This window comes from Hyperolius riggenbachi, chromosome 2 (assembly GCF_040937935.1).
Source record: "Hyperolius riggenbachi isolate aHypRig1 chromosome 2, aHypRig1.pri, whole genome shotgun sequence".
In the NCBI taxonomy this organism is placed as follows: Eukaryota; Metazoa; Chordata; class Amphibia; order Anura; family Hyperoliidae; genus Hyperolius; species Hyperolius riggenbachi.
Window position 1 is genome coordinate 363,443,624 of NC_090647.1, and position 23,244 is coordinate 363,466,867.

Below are 23,244 nucleotides of genomic sequence, written 5' to 3' on the forward strand. Positions count from 1 at the left end.
TGCAGCAGCTACATTACCTGCCAACAGTAAAAATGTCACCATGTAATAAACGTCAGAACGTAAATCAGGGATTGAAAAGATTTTACAACGGGCAAACACTGACTAAATCATTTATACATAATTATTGTAAAAATTAAGCACTTTTTTATTACATTATTCACTGGAGTTCCTCTAACGCCCCGTTCACATTTGCGCTTTTGTAAAAAACAGGCCGGATGTCCGGACCGGACCCGTATGGTACCGATCCGGATCCGATCCGTTTGCATACGTATTTCATCAGGTATGAATACGGCTGCGATCCGGATCCGTTTTTTTAAAGAGATAACACACTATATAAATTCCTGGGGTCTGGGAGGTCAGCAGAAGCGCTGGGGTCATTGTTGGAGAGAGCTTGAAGTGTGCAGACCATCCTTGGGTACAGAGACTGCAGTTTGGACCATGGATCCAGTGGTTTTGTACACTTTTTACCTGGGAATACTCTCCTTTTTGGTGTTCACCTATTACTATGTGGGGAGAAGGCATGCTCCTTGCAGGAGATGGTGGGTGCATCCTCTACTAGCCAGGAGGCAGAGGAAGGGAGAGTTCCAGACCCTCTACCGGGACCTGAGAAGACACCCAGAGAAGTTCTACAGTTATACTCGGATGTCCATACCCCTGTAAGTATCCAGACCTAAACACACCATCTCTAAACACCCCACAACACCTCACCCCTGTATACCTAGCTAAACAAGGTATGTGAAAACACTTTTTTTTTTATTTAAAAAAAAAACAAAAAAAACACAAAAACAAAAACAAACAAACAAAAAAAAAAACAAAAAAACTTTCCAATATGGAAACATTCTTCCAACATGGAAGACAAAATATAAATAACATTTCTATGATCTAGCCTGGTCACTTGAAGGACAATAGTCGTGTGTAGAAAGACTCCCTTGGGCATGGCCTTCAAATCCTGGGATACAGGAAAGTCAACATGAAATGGCAAGGCCTAGGTGTACTTTGAACCATTCCATGTCATGTTGTAAAAGGTTTCCTGCCTCACAGAATCAGGTCATGTCCAAGGGAGTGGGGTTGTGCATAGGACAGGTCTTGGCCCATTGGGGCCTGCAAAAAAACAAAAAACGTGATATATTGGCCCATAGGCCTACAAGTGCTAATAGTGCAATATGGCCACCAAGGCCAACAAGTAAAATGTGCAATATTTCTCAAAAGACATGCAAATGGGCCACTAGGCCAACAACATAATCGTGGTGCTTTGAGGCCCTAGGCCCTATAAGGACACTAGGCCCTATAAGGACATACAAAACCTAACCACTTGCACGTGGTCCTCTGAACCTTGGATGAAGGAGACAGGGCAGGAAAAGGCTTGGCTCTTCCAAGACCTGTCCAGGTCTCCATCGTCCAAGGTTCCAAGGGTCATGTGCAAGGGCGAGGAACAAGAACAACAAACGGAAGAGGTGCAGGACATAGCTTGTGCACAGGTGCAGGGCATAGCTGCCCTAAAGGCACTCTTGTGACCCAGGTATAGTGTCTTTGGGGGACACCAGGCCCTAAATGTAAGTACTTTAAAAACCTAACCACTTGCACGCGGTCTTCTGAACCTTGGATGAAGGAGACAGGGCAGGAAAAGGCTTGGCTCTTCCAAGACCTGTCCAGGTCTCCTTCGTCCAAGGGTCACTTGCAAGGGTGAGGAACAACAAGAGAGTGAGGAACAAGAACAAACAACGGCAGAGGTGCAGGACATAACTTGTGCAGAGGTGCAGGGCATAGCTGCCCAAGGTGTCTTTCGGGGACACCAGGCCCTAAGTTTAAAGGACTTTAAAAACCACAGTACTTGGACATGGTCATCGGAACCCCTCTGAACCTTGGTTGAATGAGACGGGGCAGGGAAAAGGTTTGGCTAAAGCTCTGTGCTGGTCTCCTTCCTCCAAAGTTCAGAGGGATTCAGAGGACCATGTCCAGGAACAAGAGGAAATTTGGTCAAATGTTAGGGTCTACAGCACTTGTTGGGAACATGGGAGGTGCTGCCTAAAACTCGGGACTGTGTTGGGTGCTGGTCGTGGAGGTGCTGGACCCTGACAGCAGCGGTGTGTATTGACTGCCTCTGAAGCCAATGTACGACTGGGATGAAGATTGCCAGGGGGGCACCAATGCAGGTTGAGAATGTCTAAATGTTGGCTGTAGGATCAATGGCGTCTCCATGTGTTTTATAGCATCAAGCAAACTTGAATGGCATACCATCATGTTGTTGCTTGGCACCTTTTCTAAGAATGGTAGGAGAGACATGACTATGTGGAATGCCGGGTGTGCCTGCAGTTTCAAGAGTTGACTACTTTGCTGATGCATCTGCTGCATCATCTGCTGCAGCTGTGCCACCACTTGGTGATGTTCCGCACGCAGCTGGTCAAACTGTGCCCTGTGCACCTCGTGCATCAATTTGATTTCTTCCGGTAGTGTCCATGCACAGATTGTAGCTCACTTTGAAGTGAATCGATGTGTCTCTTATACTGTTCGATTAAATGTCCCAGTCCTGCAGCTGCCTGGTGATTAGTGCCTCGTGGCTCTGTAGAATGCCGAGAAGTCCTGAGACAGCACCAGACATCTCAGCTTTGGTCTCCCTTCTGGTTAGAGGGTGGACAGGGGCCACTCAACGCCTCCCTGGGGGGGTAGCTTCATCACCCCGGCCTCTGCCTTGCGTAGGTGTTGCCCTGCGTGGCGGTTGTGCCCGAATGTCCTCTGCCGTTTGTTGTTCATCTTGGGTCGTAGGAGCTTGAGGAGCTTCAGCACTAGGAGCTTGGGCACTAGCTCCTGCCACCTCATCTTCCATGTCTTCCCCCAACTCCAGGTCAATCGGGTCAGTGTCTTCCACAACTGGGACAAATGTGGCATCCCTCGTCTCATCATCATAGTCCTCCTCGCTGGTGTAGGGCGCCTCTGCTTCCTCTTGCTCCCCAAAATTGTCTTGAGTCCTGTCGATGATAAAAACGATATATTGGTTTGCCAACCAACATCACATACAATGTGGCCTAAATTCACAGAGCTTTGTCATACATTTATCAAACACTTTATCAAACGACATGAGGTAAATTAGCAAACGTTTGAGAAAGTGTTCGATAAATGTTTGATCAAGCCCTGTGAATTGAGGCCTGTTTTGTCAATACATGATCAAAGTCATGGTAGTTGTCTGTCAACGTCATATACAATGTCTTCTCAGTTCATGGTCACAATAGTGGTACTTACTCTCTCGGTTCCACGCTTGCATTTAGAAACGTCAACTGTTGGGCAAATTGATAATCTTTGCGTTTGGACGCCCCACTGCCACTTCTTTCTGTCTCGGCTTTGCGACGCAGAAACTTAACGTAGGCGTCCCGCATACTGCGCCAGCGTGTCTTGTACTTTTCACCTGCAAAGACATAAAAAATTGATTTTCATTATTTCTCTTGTAGGTACATCGCAACTGGACAAACGTATGCATCGCTGCATGTTACATTTCGCATTGGGAAGAGCACGGTGGCAGGCATCGTCGTGAGGACCTCAAGGATCATTTGGCGAAGACTGAGGGCCACATATATGCCAGTGCCAGACACCCAGAAATCGCAGGAGATCGCCGAGCGCTTCTGGACCCAGTGCAAGTTTCCAAATTGTGTTGGCACGCTGGATGGCAAACACATCCGGATTCAGAAACCCGTGGGGAGTGGCAGCCATTATTTTAACTATAAAAAATACTTTAGCATTGTGCTAATGGCAGTGGCCGATGCGGACTATAACTTTGTCTATGTGGATGTGGGGTCGTACGGAAGTTCCAATGACTCTGGAATCTTCCAGTGTACGGCCCTTTGCCAGCGGATGGAGCAAGGCAGACTGCATCTCCCTGGTGACAGACCATGGCCTGGGACAAGGGCACTGGCCTACCCCTATGTGTTTGTGGGGGACGAGGCCTTCGCCTTGTCCAGCCATGTGATGCAGCCGTACCCAGACAGGGGCCTTGATGCCAGGCAGCTCCACTTCAACGCTCGGTTGAGCCGAGCTCGGAGAATAGTGGAATGCACATTTGGGATCCTGGTGTCAAAGTGGAGGGTGTTCCACACGCCGATGCTGTTGAAGCCGGACAACGCAGGCGACGTGGTGAAGGCAGCGTGCATCCTCCACAACTTTGTGCGCCAGGAGGAAAAGGACACTCCGGAACCCACAAATGTGCTTCCACTACTGCCGTTGAGGAGGTATGCCACCAGGCCAAGGGCAGTGTCCCTCCGCAACAGGGACCTACTGAAAAACTATTTTCATACCCCCCCCAGGACGACCCTGAATACTGTTTTGTTTTTACTGTAGTTTCTTAGTTTTTACCATTTGTTACTTTTTTTACAGTTACTTTAATATTTTTAAATTTTTTTTAAATGTGCAATAAAAATGTGGTTTACAATTTTCATTGGTCCATCTGGATGTTGTTTGCGCTCAGAGCATGCGTGTCTAGGCCACAGGATTGCACTTGCGGCCCAGACACGCATGCAACAAGGGTGTGGCAACGCCACAGTTGGCAGGGCAACAGGTGGGTAGGCCACAGCACATGTGGATAGGCCACGGCCCAGGTGGGTGGGACACAAGTGGGTAGGACACAGGTGGGTAGGCCACAGCACAGGTGGGTGGGACACAAGTGGGTAGGACACAGGTGGGTAGGCCACAGCCCAGGTGGGTGGGACACAAGTGGGTAGGACACAGGTGGGTAGGCCACGGCACAGGTGGGTGGGACACAGGTGGGTAGGCCACGGCACAGGTGGGTAGGTCACGGCACAGGTGGGTGGGCCACGGCACAGGTGGAATACAGGTGGCAGAGCAACAGGTGGGTGGGCAACACGTGGGTGGGTGACACACATCAATAGCAAAAGTGGAATACATCACAATCAAACCAAACACAGATGAAAAGCCACAAGCCCCCCAAAACACTTGTAGTCAACATACCCTCTGCCACTTGCTGTTTGCGGTTCAGGTGTTCGAACCCCTCCACGTACAACTTGGCTATATTCTGTCACAGCTTTCTGCATAGCCTCACGTTGCTGTGGTCTTTGTCCCCCTTGTCCCACAGGGCAGGTATCTGCTGCACCTGTAGAATCAGGTCCTCCGCTGTGTAGGGCCTCACCTCCACGTCCGACATACTGCCAAACAGCTCCAGCACAAAGTCACTGCTGCTCCACTCCAGAAATGCTGGGCCCATGTGTCCCCATCCAAAATGGCCGCTATTACCATAGAAAACGCATAGGAAGTGGGGTAGAACGTCCTGTTTTTATAGCCAGTGTGTTCTGTGCTTTCCGTTTCCCATTGGTTTCTATTGCCGGATGGTGCAGTCAGGCTGCGGTCCGGGTGCGTCGGCCGGATGATCCGGACCTAAAAAAATAGAGCATGTTGGAAAAGTGTCCGGAGTCCGGATCCGGTCCGTACGGAACGGACGCATGTGTACGGCCGCATAGACTTTGCATTGCTATGTCGAACGTCCGTTCCGTTTGTACAGTATACGGTCCGGATCCGGACCAGCGGATCCGGACAGCGAACGCTAATGTGAACCGGGCCTTAGTCCTGACTTGTCAGTTGTCCAGTGTCGGTTATAGCTATCAGTTCGCTGAGCGCTGGACCTTGCCTTAGGGCTCATTCACACTATGTGCTGCGCTGTCAGTTTTGATGCAACCCACAGTGTACGATCTACATGGCAACATGAAAATCCATAGACTTTCATGTTACCATTCACATTACAGGGGTGCGTTCCCATGTGTTACGATGTAACGCTTCTGGAAACATCTAATCGCACACCTTCTCCTGATGAGTTGGCTGCCGACGTCTGCGCTCCTAGTGCACCACAATGTGTATTCTGTGCGATAGCTGCACGATGGCAATGCATGCACAAAATCGCGTTAGTGTATGCGCTCTGTAGTGTGAATGAGCCCTTCCTGCTGTGCCTAGTGAGCTAGTTTTCAGAGCAATATATATATGCAGACACTGCCGATATATATGTACTCTAGTTAGAGAAGTATTGTATTTTGTATATTGTAATTCTCTGATTATCTGTCTATTCTTCTGCTATATATTCTGTGTATGACCCGGCTCGCCCCTCACTTTGATTTTGTCTCATCCTTCTTGTACTGCAGTCATCTGATACTAGTTATGATCTTGGCCTGTTAAATGACTGTCTCTGCCTTACCCTCAGTACCTCAGTTTCTGATACGTGTATGACCTTTGGCTATTCTCGACTTCCCGATATCTCTATATTCAAAGTATCTAGTGTTCAGGCATTACAATCTGCATCTAGTTACTGACATGGTAGGTCCAAACAAATACATGTCATTGTACCATTTTCAATTAAACATATGGTGTAAAAGTTGGTTGTCTCAAGGCAACTACTGAAAACAATGGAAGACGGCTTTATGAGAAAAAATTTCCATGCGAGCAGAATTCAAGAACTAGTCATGGCAATATAGTAGCAGGCATTGTTAATAGTTTTTCTTTAAGGGCCCGTATCCACTAGAGCGGATCTGTATGCGTTTTCTGCATGCAGATTTGCATAACCAATATAAATCAATGGGTCGGTTTCCACTTGTCAGAAATTCTGTGCGGTGGACTGCACAGAAAAAAATCTGCACAGCCGAGCCATCAGAATTCGCACACCACAAGGCTAGTGTGAGATTCGCCTCGTATTTAATAAGAAATTCGCCAGCGTTTTGCGTTATGCGAATTTTTCATGCGAATCTGTGTATGTTTTCGATTAAAATCAATGTAAAAGCACACAGGCACTGACATGATTAAATTTGCATACTTACAAACAGATGCGAATTTTAATGCGTTTCCGTGTTAAAATTTGCATACAAATCCGCAGCGCTGCGTAATGTGTTGGCGCTTTATAAATACAATAAATTTTAATAATGTGAATTCGCTTTTGCGTTTTCCGCAATGGAATTGCACCGCACTAGTGGAAACGGCCCTAAATCCCTAAAAATTCAAAGTCTGCCACTTAGTGGAAAACCGCTATTTCAACTGTGCACACCGACTCCTTTACAGAATGTTACTGTAACCAGTCAGCGGATTTTACCTTCCAAAGTAGTAGGCATGGATTCAGTATAAAATAAGAGGAAGTGTTACTAGCTCCACCCTTTCTCTGTACCTCGTTATCTCCTACATAAATGTTTATTTCTGCAGACCAAAGCAGTCACAGCCTGCCGGAAAGTAAAGGAACAGCACTGTGAGGACAAAATGGTGGCTCTCTAAAATGGACTGCCTTGAATCTTCCACTAAGGATCAACGGATAAGTGAACTTTATTTTATACATTCGCTTGTGCGCAACTTGTGCGCTTTCATTATTCAGACTTCTTGTCTTACTACACAGCAAATCAAAGTTACAGTCCTCAGAGCATGCTTCTTTTTGCATCAGCAGTATTAGATTTCAGGTTTCTTTCTGAGCAGAGAAGAGATTCTTAAATTGATAAAACTACCGAACACTTGGAAACTTAGTGCATTCTACACAGTCTCATTTTATGAGCATTAACAACTTGGCACCTAGGATTTGCCCTACCCTAATAATAGAACGAGGCACTGAATTTATTTTCTTTCAATTAACCTGCATAAGTGCAGATGACTGGATGATTGAAGTGAAATCTGCCTCACTGCACATAACCAAATGCAAATCACAGTAGAGGTGTAAAAAGAAAAAAAAAAAAAAAGTTACATTGGGTCACATGACACTCAGTTTTTTTAGTGATAAAAACCAGCAGACAGCTTATCACTTAAATGCAGTAAACAACAATTTGCAGCAGCTGAACCTTTGAAAAATTGAAGGAATGATGCCACAAAGATGTCAGCGAACTGTACGCCAGCAGTTAACGGCTGGGGAACGAGACCATATCCTGGAGCTGCCTGACCTGAATTTGTCTATGCATGCAATTGCTATGCGTGTTGGGCATGACATGACTACCATCCAGTGAAGTGCGACATGATGGAACATCAGAGAAATCACTGAAAAGGGGGTGGATTGATCAGGCACACAACAGTTCACAGACTGAAAGATTTGCCAAACTGCTTGTTTAGACCTGTTTGCAATGGCAAGTAACATTGGAAACAGACAGCCACCTTTAAGCTATTCCCAACAGGCCAGCCACTGAAGTTACCTTTCATCAGTAAACAATACCCAATGTCGTTCAGTGGTCTAGTTGCAATGAAATGTGACCATATAAGTACAAAAATGTGATTTTCATATGACTTTTACCGGTACTTTGATTTATATATGGCTATGTGTATTCCTTCATGTTGCAAATTCACTTGTGGCATGTGTATTCTGAAAATGTAGCCATACCAAGTAATAGTTAACACTTTAATTTGTTTGGACAAATTGATTGGCTACAGATATAAATGGACAAATGTTAGTGGCAGGCAGACCTTCCTGATATTTACTTAGACTATTCTATATGAGATTAATTTATTTTACACTCGTACTTTAGTGTATAGGAGGGACTAGTGTGATCCTTGGTGAGTATCCAAGTATCTAGATAAGAGAGACCAGGAGCCCAATAGTGCAGTATTGTTTGTACAGATAGGGTATGTTAAATGTAAGCATTATACTCACAAAATGGGGTTGCGTTAATTTGCAACCACCATTTAGGCATACGGGAAAATAACCATCCCTGGTTATTCCAGGTCCGCTAGGCAGGCTCTGATCGGTAGTACTCCTTGGATTTATTGGAAACACTGGCGTCTACAATATAGAACCCTGAAGGGGTGGGCTAGACTAAAAACCCTTGTTGTGGCGTCCCAAGTATCTAAATACAAATATATATATTATATACAGTGGGTTGCAAAAGTATTCGGCCCCCTTGAAGTTTTCCACATTTTGTCACATTACTGCCATAAACATGAATCAATTTTATTGGAATTCCACATGAAAGACCAACACAAAGTGGTGTACACGTGAGAAGTGGAACAAAAATCATACATGATTCCAAACATTTTTTACAAATAAATAACTGCAAAGTGGTGTGTGCATAATTAATCGGCCCCCTTTGATCTGAGTGTAGTCAGTTGCCTATAGACATTGCCTGATGAGTGCTAATGACTAAATAGAGTGCACCTGTGTGTAATCTAATGTCAGTACAAATACAGCTGCTCTGTGAGGGCCTCAGAGGTTGTCTAAGAGAATATTGGAAGCAACAACACCATGAAGTCCAAAGAACACACCAGACAGGTCAGGGATAAAGTTATTGAGAAATTTAAAGCAGGCTTAAGGTAGCCATACACTGGTCGATTTGCCATCAGATTCGACCAACTGACAGATCCCTATCTGATCGAATCTGATCAGAGAGGGATCGTATGGCTACCTTTACTGCAAACAGATTGTGAACCGATTTCAGCCTGAAATCGGTTCACAATCTGTTGTGGTGGTGGTGGTGCTACCGCCGCTCCCCCCACCCGCATACATTACCTGCTCCGCCGGCGCGACTCCAGTCCCCAGGTCACCGCTGCTCCGTCTCCGCTCTGGTCTCCGGCCCCGGCATGCTTTACTTCTTCCTGCCCGGCAGGAAGTTTAAACAGTAGAGCGCCCTCTACAGTTTAAACTTCCTGCCGGGCAGGAGGAACTGAAGCATGCCGGAGACCAGCGCGGACACGGAGCAGCGGTGACCGGGAGTAGTCGTGCCAGCGGAGCAGGTAATGTATGCGGCTCTATTGCGTCCCTACCCGCGGGCGATCGACGCTAATTTTCCGCACGGAGCGATCGACGGGATCGGACGAAAAGGATCAAAATTCGGCGTGTAGCGCGAACGATTGGCAGCAGATTCGATCCCAGTGATCGAATCTGCTGTCGAAACGGCGGCGAATCGGGCCAGTGTATGGCCAGCTTTAGGCTACAAAAAGATTTCCAAAGCCTTGGACATCCCAGGGAGCACTGTTCAAGCGATCATTCAGAAATGGAAGGAGTATGGCACAACTGTAAACCTACCAAGACAAGGCCATCCACCTAAACTCACAGGCTGAACAAGGAGAGCGCTGATCAGAAATGCAGTCAAGAGGCCCATGGTGACTCTGGACGAGCTGCAGAGATCTACAGCTCAGGTGGGGGAATCTGTCCATAGGACAGCTATTAGTCATGCACTGTACAAAGTTGGCCTTTATGGAAGAGTGGCAAGAAGAAAGCCATTGTTAACAGAAAGCATAAGAAGCCCCGTTTGCAGTTTGCCACAAGCCATGTGGGGAACACAGCAACCATGTGGAAGAAGGTGCTCTGGTCAGATGAGACCAAAATGCAAAATGCTATGTGTGGTGGAAAACTAACACTGTACATCACTCTGAACACACCATCCCCACTGTCAAATATGGTGGTGGCAGCATCATGCTCGGGGGGTGCATTTCTTCAGCAGGGACAAGGAAGCTGGTCAGAGTTGATGGGAAGATGGATGGAGCCAAATACAGGGCAAACTTGGAAGAAAACCTCTTGAAGACTGCAAAAGACTTGAGACTGGGGCGGAGGTTCACCTTCTAGCAGGACAATGACCCTAAACATAAAGCCAGGGCAACAATGGAATGGTTTAAAACAAAACATATCTATGTGTTAGAATGGCCCAGTCAAAGTCCAGATCTAAATCCAATTGAGAATCTGTGGCAAGATCTGAAAACTGCTGTTCACAAACGCTGTCCATCTAATCTGACTGAGCTGGAGCTGTTTTGCAAAGAAGAATGGACAAGGATTTCAGTCTCTAGATGTGCAAAGCTGGTAGAGACATACCCTAAAAGAATGGCAGCTGTAATTGCAGCAAAAGGTGGTTCTACAAAGTATTGAATCAGGGGGCCGAATAATTACGCACACCCCACTTTGCAGTTATTTATGTGTTAAAAAATGTTTGGAATGATGTATGATTTTCGATCCACTTCTCACATGTACACCACTTTGTATTGGCCTTTCACGTGGAATTCCAATAAAATTGATGCATGTTTGTGGCAGTAATGTGACAAAATGTGGAAACTTCAAGGGGCCGAATACTTTTGCAACGCACTGTACATATACACACACATAAAATATATATATATATATATATATATATATATATATATATATATATATATATATATATATATCATACATACATACATACATATATATATATATCATACATACATACATACATGTAAAATTAGCTCTACTCACCTGGGGCTTTCTCCAGCCCCTTGCAGCCGACCGCTCCGCTCCCCACCGCTCTCCGTGATCGGTATGCAGGCCGACCGCGGAGTCGGCCTTACTGCGCCTGCGCAGTTCCCCGCGGCCCATTCGGTCATGATTGACATCGGCGCTTTGCGCAGCCGCAGTAAGGCCGACCCCGCGGTCGGCCTGAATACCGATCACGGAGCCCGGGAGAGCGGCAGGGAGTGGAGCGGTCGGTGTGGGACAGTCGGCTGCAAGGGGCTGGAGAAAGCCCCAGCTAAGTAAAGCTAATTTTACAAATTTTAGCCTGATAACTCCTTTAAGGCACTTTTGTAATGTCCTGAGGAAGCGGGTCAGCACCCATGAAATGCGTTGTCTATGTGCATTAATAAAAACGTACACTTACCTTTTGTAGTTCGTCCTTAAAGGGATACTGTAGGGGGGTTGGGGGAAAATGAGTTGAAGTTACCCGGGGCTTCTAATGGTCCCCCCCCCCAGACACCCTATGCCCGCGCAGTCACTCACCGATGCTCCGGCCCCGCCTATGATTCACTTCTGGAATTTCAGACTTTAAAGTCTGAAAACCACTGCACCTGCATTGCCGTGTCCTCGCTTCCCCTGATCTCACCAGGAGCACACGGCGCAGGCACAGACCATACTGGGCCTGCACAGTAGGCTCCTGGTAAGATCAGCGGGAGCGAGGACATGGCAACACAGGCGCAGTGGTTTTCAGACTTTAAAGTCTGAAATTCCAGAAGTGATCCGGAGGCGTGGCCAGAGCATTGGGGAGTGGCTGGCGGACAAAGGATGTCGGTGGGGGACCATTAGAAGTCCCGGGTAACTTCGACTCATTTTCCCATGACCCCCCCTACAGTGTCCCTTTAAGGAGGGGTGTGTGTGTGTGTGTGTGTGTGTATAGACACACACACCACATGTTTTTTAGATACTTAGGGCGCCTCCCAACAAGGGTTTTTACTTCAGTGTATAGACTTTTGAATATACCGCTCAACTTGATAATGGAAATACTTGGAACTGAAAGACTTCCGTTTTGAGCAAGGTAGCAAGGAAAGGCCGTCTTTTTTGGTAAAGGATAAAGAAACAAATGCAACATCTGAAGATGTGTGGCGGCGATTTTCAGTCTTTTTATACAAAACTGATTCGTTTGATAGAACAGTTATATTCATGCTCTGTGGAGACCAGATTTCAGAACGCATTTCCGTTTCACTCTCATGAGTCTGTAATGCTTTGTTGGGTTGTGGAGATATCATTTTATCGGTTTCAAGCATAGTTGATTCAGACAAAGGTGTTGGAACCCATTGGTGTTCTGTGTCCAAAACTGACTCATCTGTGGTAATATCCTGAAGACCATTAATTACTTTTCCTGTTGAGTTTGTGCTCATTTTTCCATCTTGGACACCATCAGATTCACAATGTATTGTCTTTTCAGGAGACTCAAACACAACCCCTCGAGGTACACTTTTTACCATAGAAACTTTAAGCATTTTAGTCTTCAGTTTATCTGGGGAAACTTTTTTTTTCATATAGGCTTTCACTGAATTGGGAATGTTTGCAGTAGTCTTGATAGTCGAAGAACTTAAGTATTGCTGAAAATGAAGCAAGCATTGTTGTGACTTTACCACGGGAATAATGGAACAAGGCCTGACTTGGGATACAAAGTCAATGAGCTCATCATATGAAGAATGATCAGAGTATGGCACAATATGAATACCTTTATGCCAGGTCTTCAGTTTACGACTTGTGGGGAGTATAGCTATTGTTGGAAATAAGGAGTTCCATTTAACCATGTTGGCATAAATAACTTCACACTGCTCCACCACACGAATCCTTCCTCCTCCCTCTTCTGTGGTGAAAACATCCTCAATTTTTAATAAGTTAAGAAGTTCCATTCTCTGGGGGCTTACAACAATCCAGGAAGTAAAGGTCTTGGCCAACTGTACAAGAAGAGATTCCTTTCCTATACTGTAAAGACCTAAAAATGTAAAAGAAGTTTAAACAATGCTACTGCACTAACTTATTAATGAAAATGTATGAAGAGAAGGAGTTGCCTCTAAAGATGCCCATTAACGGTACAATTTTTATTGAATTACTATTTTCAAACTAATTATTCGTATCATATTGTATTGATCCTGTATAATTGCATTATTGATCATTTCTTTAACCATTTCAGCCGCCCAGACGTGAAGCTCACGTCCGGGCGGCTGCTCAGATGCGCTCCCGCATGCGATTGCGCCCCCGTGGTGTCCCCCGGTAGCCCTGGGATCAGTGAAAGGGAACATGGTTCCCGATCACCGTTCCCTGTCCCCGCAGAAAAACCGAAGCGCTCATCCGTGAGGCTTCAGTTCTTTTGCCCGGAAAGATTTCCGCATCCCCCTTGTACTTCTCACTAAGCGAAAGTACAAGGAGGGTAAACAAATAGTTACCTAAGGGTCTGAACTTTTTAAAAATGCTTTTGAAGGGGGTATACTACAAACACTTTTTAAATTATAAGCTTATAAATAGTGATGGGCGCAAAACGGAAACAATGCACCTTTATTTCCAAATAAAATATTGGCGCCATACATTGTGATAGGGACACAATTTAAATGGTATAATAATCGAGACAGACGGTCAAATAAAATACATAGGTTTTAATTATGGTAGCATGGATTATTTTAGTTTCAAAAAGAGTTTTATTGATTAATTTTAGTAGGCAATCTTAACAGCGATGGTAAAAGTGTCCATTTCAGGACAAGACAGATTATATATATTGAGATAAACAGTCAACATGAACATAACAAGAAACAGGTATGCACATATTCTATGCGAGGGATAATATAACACAGTCGGGAAATGGAACCCTTTTCGTATATTAAGTCCAGTGACAGAATGGCGATCACAGCGAGAAAGTACATGAGCGGAGGCCAATTAAGTCTGAGGCGCTCAGCCAGGGCTGCCATGTTTTAATAAAGGTATCAAAAGTGTCATTAATGATTGCGAGGGTCCTTTCGGATATCATTATATCTAGGATGATGTTGTCAGTCGATTGGATGGAGAGCGTTTGCTGCATCCATTGCCTTGCGATGTGGGATCTGGCGGCTTTTGCTATGTGTTGTGCTAATCGATGAGATGGATGTTTCCATTTAGGAGGTTTATCTCCAAGAAGTAAAAGCCCTGGATCTGGGCCTAGAGCAGTGCCCAGGGCTGTGTTTATGAGTGCGGTGATCCTTGTCCAGTAAGTTTGAACCACCGGACAAAACCACCACATATGGGACATGTCTCCCACCCTCCCACAGTTTCTAAAGTATAAATTACTTTTGCTTGAGTCAATGTTATGTAATTTTAGGGGTGTAATATAGGCGCGGTGGAGAATTTTGTAGTTAGTCTCTATGTGGGAATAGTATGTACTACCTTTGGTGAGTGCAGTACAGCATTTGGACCATCTTTCTGGGGTGAGTGTAATGCCCAGGTCAGATTCCCAGGCCAGCATTACTTTAAAGAGGAACTGTAACCTCCTATTGTACTCAGCACCAGTGTGTACATCATGCCCACTTTATAGGGGAAAAACAAGTATCTCCTAGTAAAATAATATAAATTTACTTAGTTTCTGTAGCTTTAACCAGTAAGCCACGCCCACCACACTAGTTGCCTCCGCGGATGTATAATAATTAGCCTACTCTCAGTGCCTTCTGGGTAGTGACGTTTAGAAACGTCACAAGCTCTCTCCTGGTGTTTGGAGGAAAAAAAAAAGTCTCCTTCAACAAGAGACAGGCAGCAGAGTGAGCCGGCCACGCCCCCAAATCTCGTGCAGTGCCAGCAGCTTTCAGGAGAGTGAGCAGTAGAGATGGGAAGTTCGGATCTTTTCAATGATCCGGATGATTCGAATCGGATCATTGAAGAGATCCGGATCTTTGATCCGAATCTCGGATCATTTTACTACCGGAAGCATTCGGGGGGGTGAAATGAACAGCAGGACAGGTCTGTGGACAGGAGAAGGGGAGGGGGTGGACACACAGAGAAGGGGAGAAGATGGACAGAGGGCAGGGAGTGGACAGAGATGGGAGGAGGGACGAGCAGAAATGTTTGCACGTAATACCCACATGCTGCAATCATATGCTTTACATATATTTCACCTATATGCTCATCTGTGTACTTTGAAAGAAAAGGTCGCACAGTGAAAGAAAGCATTCCCAGAAGATAAGTGCAGCTGTTTAGTGCCGAGTGCAGGAGGATCAATCACACTGTCTGCAAAGTTACTGAGCTATGCTGAGCCAAAAGCTTCCAATGTGTTCACTGTGCAGCACTACGGAACAGACAGCCTGTAATGAGCAGCACATTGCAGCCAGTATGTGTGCTCTACACATATCTGGCAGTGGCACCCATGTCCCCTCTACCTGTCTCCCTGCAAGGCTGCCTCCCCTTCAACAGAGCGATCCATCTCTGCTCTGCTTCCAAGACCCCGCTGAGAGGGGGCGTGTCGCTCCTGGCCCCGCCCCTTTTGCGATCTGAATCACTCATTTTGATGATTCGGATGATCGACTCATAAAATAGATTCGGATCAAAGATCCGAATCGTTCATGATCCGGACAACACTAGTGAGCAGCGTGTATCTAGCAGCCTGCTCACTCATCCACTGTCCTCCTCACTGTTTCTCTCCCACAGGCATGACAGGCAACAGGCAATCTCCAGCATCTGATAAAATGTATACAGTGTGAAAACGCTGCCTGTCTGATGCATCTGGGGGAGGGGGAGAGAGGTCTGACTTCTTAGCCTGAACTTTTTTTACTTTGAGTTCAGAAACAAAGCAGAGAGCAGTGCAGCCTCAGTGACAAGCTGCCAGCATGCTGTACACTGCTGTGTCTCCTGTGCTTTGCTTAGAAAGTAGTAAAAGTGCAGAGCTAGAAGTCAGACCTCTCCAGCTGTCCCTTATTTATGCCTTAAAGGAGTCCTCAAGGGAATTGAAGGAAAATAAGTGCTACTTACCCGGGGCTTCGTCCAGCCACAAGCTCCCAGCATGTCCCTTGGTGCAGCTCTGCGGTGAGCCGTTCGCTTGTGAAGCTTTCCGGTCCCCGGCGATGACGTCAGGCCGACCAGGAGGTACTGCACCTGCGTGAGGGGTGCTGTCAATCACCGCCACGTGGACCGGAGCATACTGCAGAGGCGCAGAACTACTACGCCTGCGCAGTACGCTCCGGTCCACGTGGCAGTGATAGCGACGCTCACACAGGTGCAGTACAGGCTGACCTCCTGGTCAGCCTTCGTCCTAGTCAGCCTGGACGAAGCCCCGGGTAAGTGGCACTTATTTTCCTCATATCCCTTGATGACTCCTTTAAAGAGAACCTGAACTGAAAATAAAAAGTAAAAATAACCATACACAGATCATACTTACCTCCTGTATACTCCTCAATCTCTTTCTCCTCTCCTGCGTCCCATTTGTCCACTGTGATCAATTAAGTTTTCCATCCTCCATTTTAAAAACGGCCATTACCCCTTAACAGCTTCCTGGTCAGCACACTGTTAAACTGTAATATCACACCACTTGAGCCATAGGGAAACATGGACATTACCTTGCACATTCAGTTGTAACTGACAACTGCTGATATATAACTGACAGCAACTGGTATATTTCAGTTCTGACAAAATATTGTCAGAACTGGAAGGCATCATTGTAAGAAGAAAATGGTGAGCTTCTGAGAGGAACTGACGGTGAGGTTAGTATGTAATATTCATTTGCAGCTACGTCATGTGTTTATTTTGACACAGGATTAGACTGTGAGCTCCTCTAAGGACAGTCAGTGACATGACTATGTACTCTGTAAAGTTCAGCAGAAGATGTTAGTGCTATATAACTACATAATAATATGGTAGATCATTACATTATGACTATGGTAGGATTAGACTGTGAGCTCCTCTGAGGACAGTCAGAGACATGACTATGTACCCTGTAATGTGCTGCAGAAGGTGTCAGTGCTATATAAACACATAATATTAATATGGTAGGACATTAGACTATGACTATGGTAGGATTAGATTGTAAGCTCCTCTGAGGACAGTCAGTGGCATGACTATGTACCCTGTAATGTGCTGCAGAAGATGTCAGTGCTATATAAACACATAATAATAATATGGAAGGACATTACACTATGACTATGGTAGGATTAGATTGTGAGCTCCTCTGAGGACAGTCAGCGACATGAATATGTACTCTGTACAGTGCTGCAGATGATGTCAGATGAGTGTGCTCTTCAGGGCCCATTCACACTGGGGCGATTTGTAGGCGGTTTCTGCAGATTAAAGTGCTTGTGTAATCCCAATCGCTCAAGAATCATGAAAATGTAGTCAAAAATATGCGTTTGCTACAAAAAAAATCACAGCCGCAAAACGCTAGCGCTAATTGCCAGCATTTTGTGATCCCCAGTGTGAATGGGCCCAATCTGTCCTACTCTGATGGCTGGCTCTGCAGACTGCACCAGCATCACTACAGTACAAAGCTCTTGGGGATTTGGGGTGAAAAGGCTGGAGGCAGGGTGCTGTACTCAAGACCCTGCAGAATACTGAATAGGGACTGTCTACAAATCTTTGTATTTCTTATCAGTGGACGAGCAGATGCAGTCATTAGCACAATTGTGCAGGGGGAAGAAAGCTTATAATCAAATCAGATTAAAATCACGCCGCCAAGTGCATGCCTGATTGACAACGCAACCAATTTCAGGCTGATATTTGGGCACATGAGTCAATCGGAAATGCTGCAAATTGGCTATCGTAGTTGGTCGGGTGCATGGCGGTAAAAGGCAAGCGATATCGGGGTGAGTGACGAAACTCCTGGCGCTATGTGTGTATGTGTATTTACACATTACCTGTCCTGTGTCCCAGTGACCGCCCTCTTCTGAATCCGCTGCTACACTTCCCATACTTGCTGCCGGCACATATCTCGCTGGCGTGCGTGTGCGACGTTACGCTGGCCGGCATTTATAGGGAGGAGCGGTGGAAGACAGATACAGGACAGGTAATGTATAAATACACATACATGTACATACATTTATACACAGAGGAACAGCGGCGGGCTCTGCCGATTTCCAGGAGATTTCATGCTGAAATTGATCGGGAATCGGCCTATGGTGTATGAGCAGCTGACAGATCTCTCTCTAATCAGATTCGATTAGAGAGAGATTTGTCTCTTGGTCGAATCTGCCCATCATTGCCTGATGTATGGCTAGCTTTAGTTTTCAGTCTCTCAAGACATGGAAAAGAAACTTTTTTTTCCTGGACTGCCAGAAAATTTACAATGCCTTTGTAGACAGCTCTGTGCTTCAGGGCCCTTTTCCACTGCAAAACGCAACTACAAATGCATTTGCGTTTCCCCAATTTTGATGTTCGTTTTGTGCGTTTTTTATGCGTTTGCAGTCTCCGTTTTTCTGATTGGCAAATGGCAAGTGTTGTCTTGAAAATAGATACTGGTGGTTAAATCAATACAGAACGCAAAACACATTTCTATGCGTTTTTCATGCGTTCCTATACTTTACATTGAAACACAAAACGCATCATAATCGCACAGACATGGGTTTGCGTTTTTAAAAACTGGAATGCAGCAGTGGAAAAGGCCACCCAAGATTCTTATTTTAAACAAGCTGCACTTCAGAATCAGCAAACGCATGCGTTTTGCGTTTCTGGGAAAAACGCAGCTAGTGGCCCTTATGCTGTAATGCCAGTGGTTTGAAACGCCTCTGCTATTCAGCTATATTACAATACACTAATCAGCATCTCCAGCTCATTCCCTGTCTGCTTCTGTTTACACATGTGCATATTATACTTCCTGGGCTTCTGCAAATTATGTCAGTTAGGAAAAAAAAAAGGTTGGGGAAGGAGGGTGTAACAACCTTCACTGTGGGCGTGTTTTCAACTGCTGGGATGAAGAAAAAAAAACTTGCTACTCCTGCCAGTAGTAAACAGGGATCCTCCCAGGCTGCCTATGGCATTTTTACAGCACCTTGCTGACAGTGTTACGAGATTTATTAGTCAATCCTTCTTATCTATATACTTAAATCACTGTCTTACACTGCTTTTTAAGGAATATTTATTCCTCCTTACAGTTCCTCTTTAAGTTTGGTCAGATCAGCATGGATTATTTTAAAGCTATAATGGCTGAAAACTGAAAAATAATGAATATTTTCCATTTTTTTCTTATTAATCCTGTTTAAATGCATTTACAGTAAAGTGGCTCTTAGCAAAATGTACCACCCAAAGAAAGCCTAATTAGTGGCAGAAAAAACAAGATATAGATCAATAAATTGTGATAAGTAGCGATAAAGTTATTAGTGAATGAATGGGAGGTGAAAATTGCTCTGATGCATAAGATGAAAAATCCCCGCGGGCTGAAACGGTTAAAGGACACCTGAACTGAGAGGTATATGGTGCCTGCAATCGTTTTTTGCATTTAAACAATATCTGTTGCCAGGCAGTTTTATTCAGAAAGGCTGATGCATAGTGTTGAGGAAGGACAAGTCAAGTTACCATTCCCACACCATAGCCCTGTTGCTGGCTATTGAAGAGGGACAGGGTCAGGATGCCAAGGACTGCAGCCCTGCAGGACATCTTCTCCAGCCATCTAAGATGCCTAATGATAAAGGTATCAGACCTACATCCTATTGTCAGCCTCCTATACTGGGGATAAATTAATCTCTGATCTCTGAAACTTGGACTCATTGACTTAGTAGTAGGTTTTCTTTGCAGGCTAAACCTGTGCAATGCCTACAACATAAACTTACTCAAAACGTAATTTTACATTAAAGAGACTAACAAAATTGTCAGCCTTATTTCTATCCTATAAGTTCCTATACCTGTTCTAATGTCTGTCTTACTGCAGCCTTTCCTAGTTGCACAGTGGCTGTATTCTCTCTGTTATATAACCTAATCTTATTTCCTCTGACAGCTTTGTCGGGCTCAGGCACTCAGGGAAGAATGTGCTGCTCTGCTTGTTATAGGCAGAAGCTATACACACCCTCTCCACGCCCCCTGCAGGCTCTGTACGAGTCACAGACTGAGCTCCTCTCAGCCTATCACATGCCATGTCTTTTGTTTGTAAACACTGCCTCAAACTGGCAAGCCAGGATCGCAGTAGGGAGTGGCAGAAAGAGCACAGAGGGGCCCTGGAGAACATAATGAATAGAATGGTATGCTTTTTATAGTAAGAATTTTAGAGTACAGATTCTCTTTAACAATAGAATCTACGATTATGGCTTTTACCAGCAGCATTTCAGACGTGTGCATGCCCGGATGCCCCTGGCCGTGAATGCTGTACATGACCATGCAGGAGCGTGGACAAACAAAAAACACTGACTAGGACTGAGCATGCATTGGAGGAGAGCTCTTTCAGCTCCGTTCAACTGGTTTTAAGTTGCATCCATGAGGGGGGGGGGGGGGGGGGGGGCAAAGCAGAGGAACAGCGGTATGGCCGGAGTAACCAGGGGACTGTTCTCAGGAGGACACCATAATGGACACATTTACATTATTTATTTAGTACATTTTGGGTCACTTTAGATGTCCTTTAACTTGGTACTTGATCCGTATTAGTAGAGGAGTATTCAAAGCTCTGTGCAAATATGACAAATATGGACGCACAGAATTTGACCTTGAACACAGTGGCTAAACTGGCCTAAAGAGTACTTAAAAAAAATTGGTCTGAATTTATACTCAACAAATCCACTGACTTACCAATAACTATGTCATGCTCTGGGTGGTTTTCAATAATCTGTATTATTTGCTTTGTGGCTTCTTGTCGGGAGGGCAGCTTATTCTCAGGATCACAGTTTGTGTTGTCTAAATACAGAACATCAATCTTCTTGTTCTTTAATGGAGGGCATTTTAGCATTAGGGGGCTGTAGCGGAAGTCACCTATAAGAAAATTTAAGTCATCAGACACCAACAGCAGTTAAATAAACTTAACTTACCAAGATGCAGGATCAGTCTGGATTTATTAAATGACAACTGTAATGAGAGGAATGCCATATTTATTTCATTTTAAGCCGTACTAGTTGTCTGGCTATCCTGCTGATATTCTGCCTCTAATACTTTTAGCTATAGCCCCTGAACAAGCATGCAGCAGGTCAGGTGTTTGACATTATTGTCAGATCTGACAAGAATAGCTGCATGCTTGTTTCTGGTGTTATCCAGACACTACTGCAGCCAAATAGATCACCGCTGCCAGGCAACTAGTATTGTTTAAAAGGAAATAAATATGGCAGCCTCCATATGCTTCTCAATTCAGTTGTCCTTTAAAGGCATGCCATGGTTGAGGTCAGTGGTGATCTGTGCTGGGGAGAGCTGGTAGTCTCTACTGACTCGTCCATCAGGGGATAGGGGCAGGAGGAGCACTGTAGCCAATATGTAATGACGCAGTGCAGCACAGAGGGGACAGAAGTGTAAGACTTGGTACCCCACTTTGATCTGAGGGGCCTGTTACTGTGCCACAGTAGATGCTGCAGCCCAATTGCACCCACTTAATATTTATATTACGTATGTGGTAGAGCAGTGCAGTGGGATGTCGGCAGTGAACAGTGATCTTATACATCAATGGCACCCCTAGCAGCAGCCATTATGCTCCTTGTTGGTCTATGTCTGCCATCCACTATCAAATGGAAAGGGTTAAACAGTGCAAATTGCCTGGCTGTCTTGCATACTCTCGGCTTCCTCTAATACGTATAACCCTAGACAAGCATCCAGATTTTTCTGACTGAAGTGTGACTGGATTAGACACATGCTTGTTTCAGGTGTGTGACTCAAATACTACTGTTGCCACAAAGTTAAGCAGGACAGCCAGGCAACTGGTATTGAAATAAACGTGTATATCTTTCAGACATTTCTTCATTTCTTTCAGCATTTTCGCGAACAGGGCAATTTTCTTTACGGGGAAATTGCCCTATAACTAATGATATCCAACACTGCAGTCAAACGCATATTGAATGTCAATATGTTTGTTATGAATTTACCTGTGAAGCAGACTCGCAGTGAACCTAGCAAGACAGAAAGTCAGTATCAGAGACCGAGGTTTCTTGAAGTTTCTGCTGGCATCCCTGACACCCCAGCAAATAGATCCATTTCACAGGATGGAAATCTATGCACACATGTTGAAAAAAAAAAAAAAGATATCTGCGCAGAGTAGCCATGTTAACAGGGGGACACGTGTTGTCACTCAATCCACCTATTCTGTAGGTCGCAGATGCTAATTAGCTATCACCTGCCCCTACTCATTATCCCAGCTTATGCATGTGCGCAGGAAGTTGATTCTGGTTGGCTGCTGGGCAGTGTGACCGGGTATGATTGGCTGGCCAAAGTATTTAAGCTGCTCTTGACAAGTATTCATTGCCTGCAACCGCTTTAGCATGTCTACTGCTTGGGTGTGCTACTCTGTGTTCTCCTGTTTTGACTATTGGCTTGATTACCCCAACTTCGTATTGAATTGCTGCCTGGAGCGACTTCTGCTTATGTAGGACCGCAGACACATCTGCTCCCTGTAACCTGCCTTATCGATCTCCTGTGTATGACCCTTGGTGTACTCCTCGATTACGAATTTGTTTACGCCCTGGAATTGCTTGGTTTATCCATCTCCTGTGTATGACCCTTGGCATGCTCCTGGAGTTGGATTATTTTTTGCTAGGACTGTCATCCGATTCCTGGTCTGAACTAGGCTTGTATGGACATTGCTTAAGGGTTCTCTGGTACCTCATTTCCAATCCTCACCATTTATATCGCCCGCACTTGAAGGCTTGGGTGTATGCTGGGGTAACGCACATGTCGCCTCTAGGCTGAGCTAGGACATGCCACACAGGGTGAAGTGTGTGGGAGGAGATTGGGACATAAGTGCTGAGAGGAAATTGGTGGATGCTGGAGACCCTGACAATATACCGTATATACCGGCGTATAAGAAGACTTTTTAACCCTGAAAAATCTTCTGAAAAGTCGGGGGTCGTCTTATACGCCGAGTGTCAGAATGTCAGGTCTGGTCAGGGTGCCGTGTGTCAGGCAGAACTGTAATTACATTATGCTGCAGTCATCCGGTAATAAGATAGATAGATCGCGTTCTCAGTTAA

General features: G+C 45.2%; 2 protein-coding genes across 6 annotated transcripts in view; one reads left to right on the forward strand and one right to left on the reverse strand.

Annotated features, from left to right (window-relative positions):
* DCLRE1B (DNA cross-link repair 1B) overlaps positions 1–23,244 on the reverse strand; it is a 209,046-nt gene that overhangs the window by 164,654 nt on the left and 21,148 nt on the right. For 3 of the 5 annotated variants that reach the window (XM_068269707.1, XM_068269708.1, XM_068269709.1), the window contains exons 4-5: positions 20,870–21,049; positions 12,043–13,151 (exon numbers count right to left, since the gene is read on the reverse strand). In XM_068269707.1, coding sequence (XP_068125808.1) covers positions 12,139–13,151; positions 20,870–21,049 — 1,193 coding nt within the window. In that variant the 3' untranslated portion in view covers positions 12,043–12,138. Of the gene's footprint in view, positions 1–758; positions 2,967–3,237; positions 3,401–12,042; positions 13,152–20,869; positions 21,050–23,244 lie in introns of those variants that run through there. The other 2 variants (XM_068269710.1, XM_068269711.1) reach the window with 2 other exon arrangements.
* Positions 1–23,244, forward strand: part of AP4B1 (adaptor related protein complex 4 subunit beta 1) — a 247,618-nt gene that overhangs the window by 125,356 nt on the left and 99,018 nt on the right. The window lies entirely within an intron of this gene.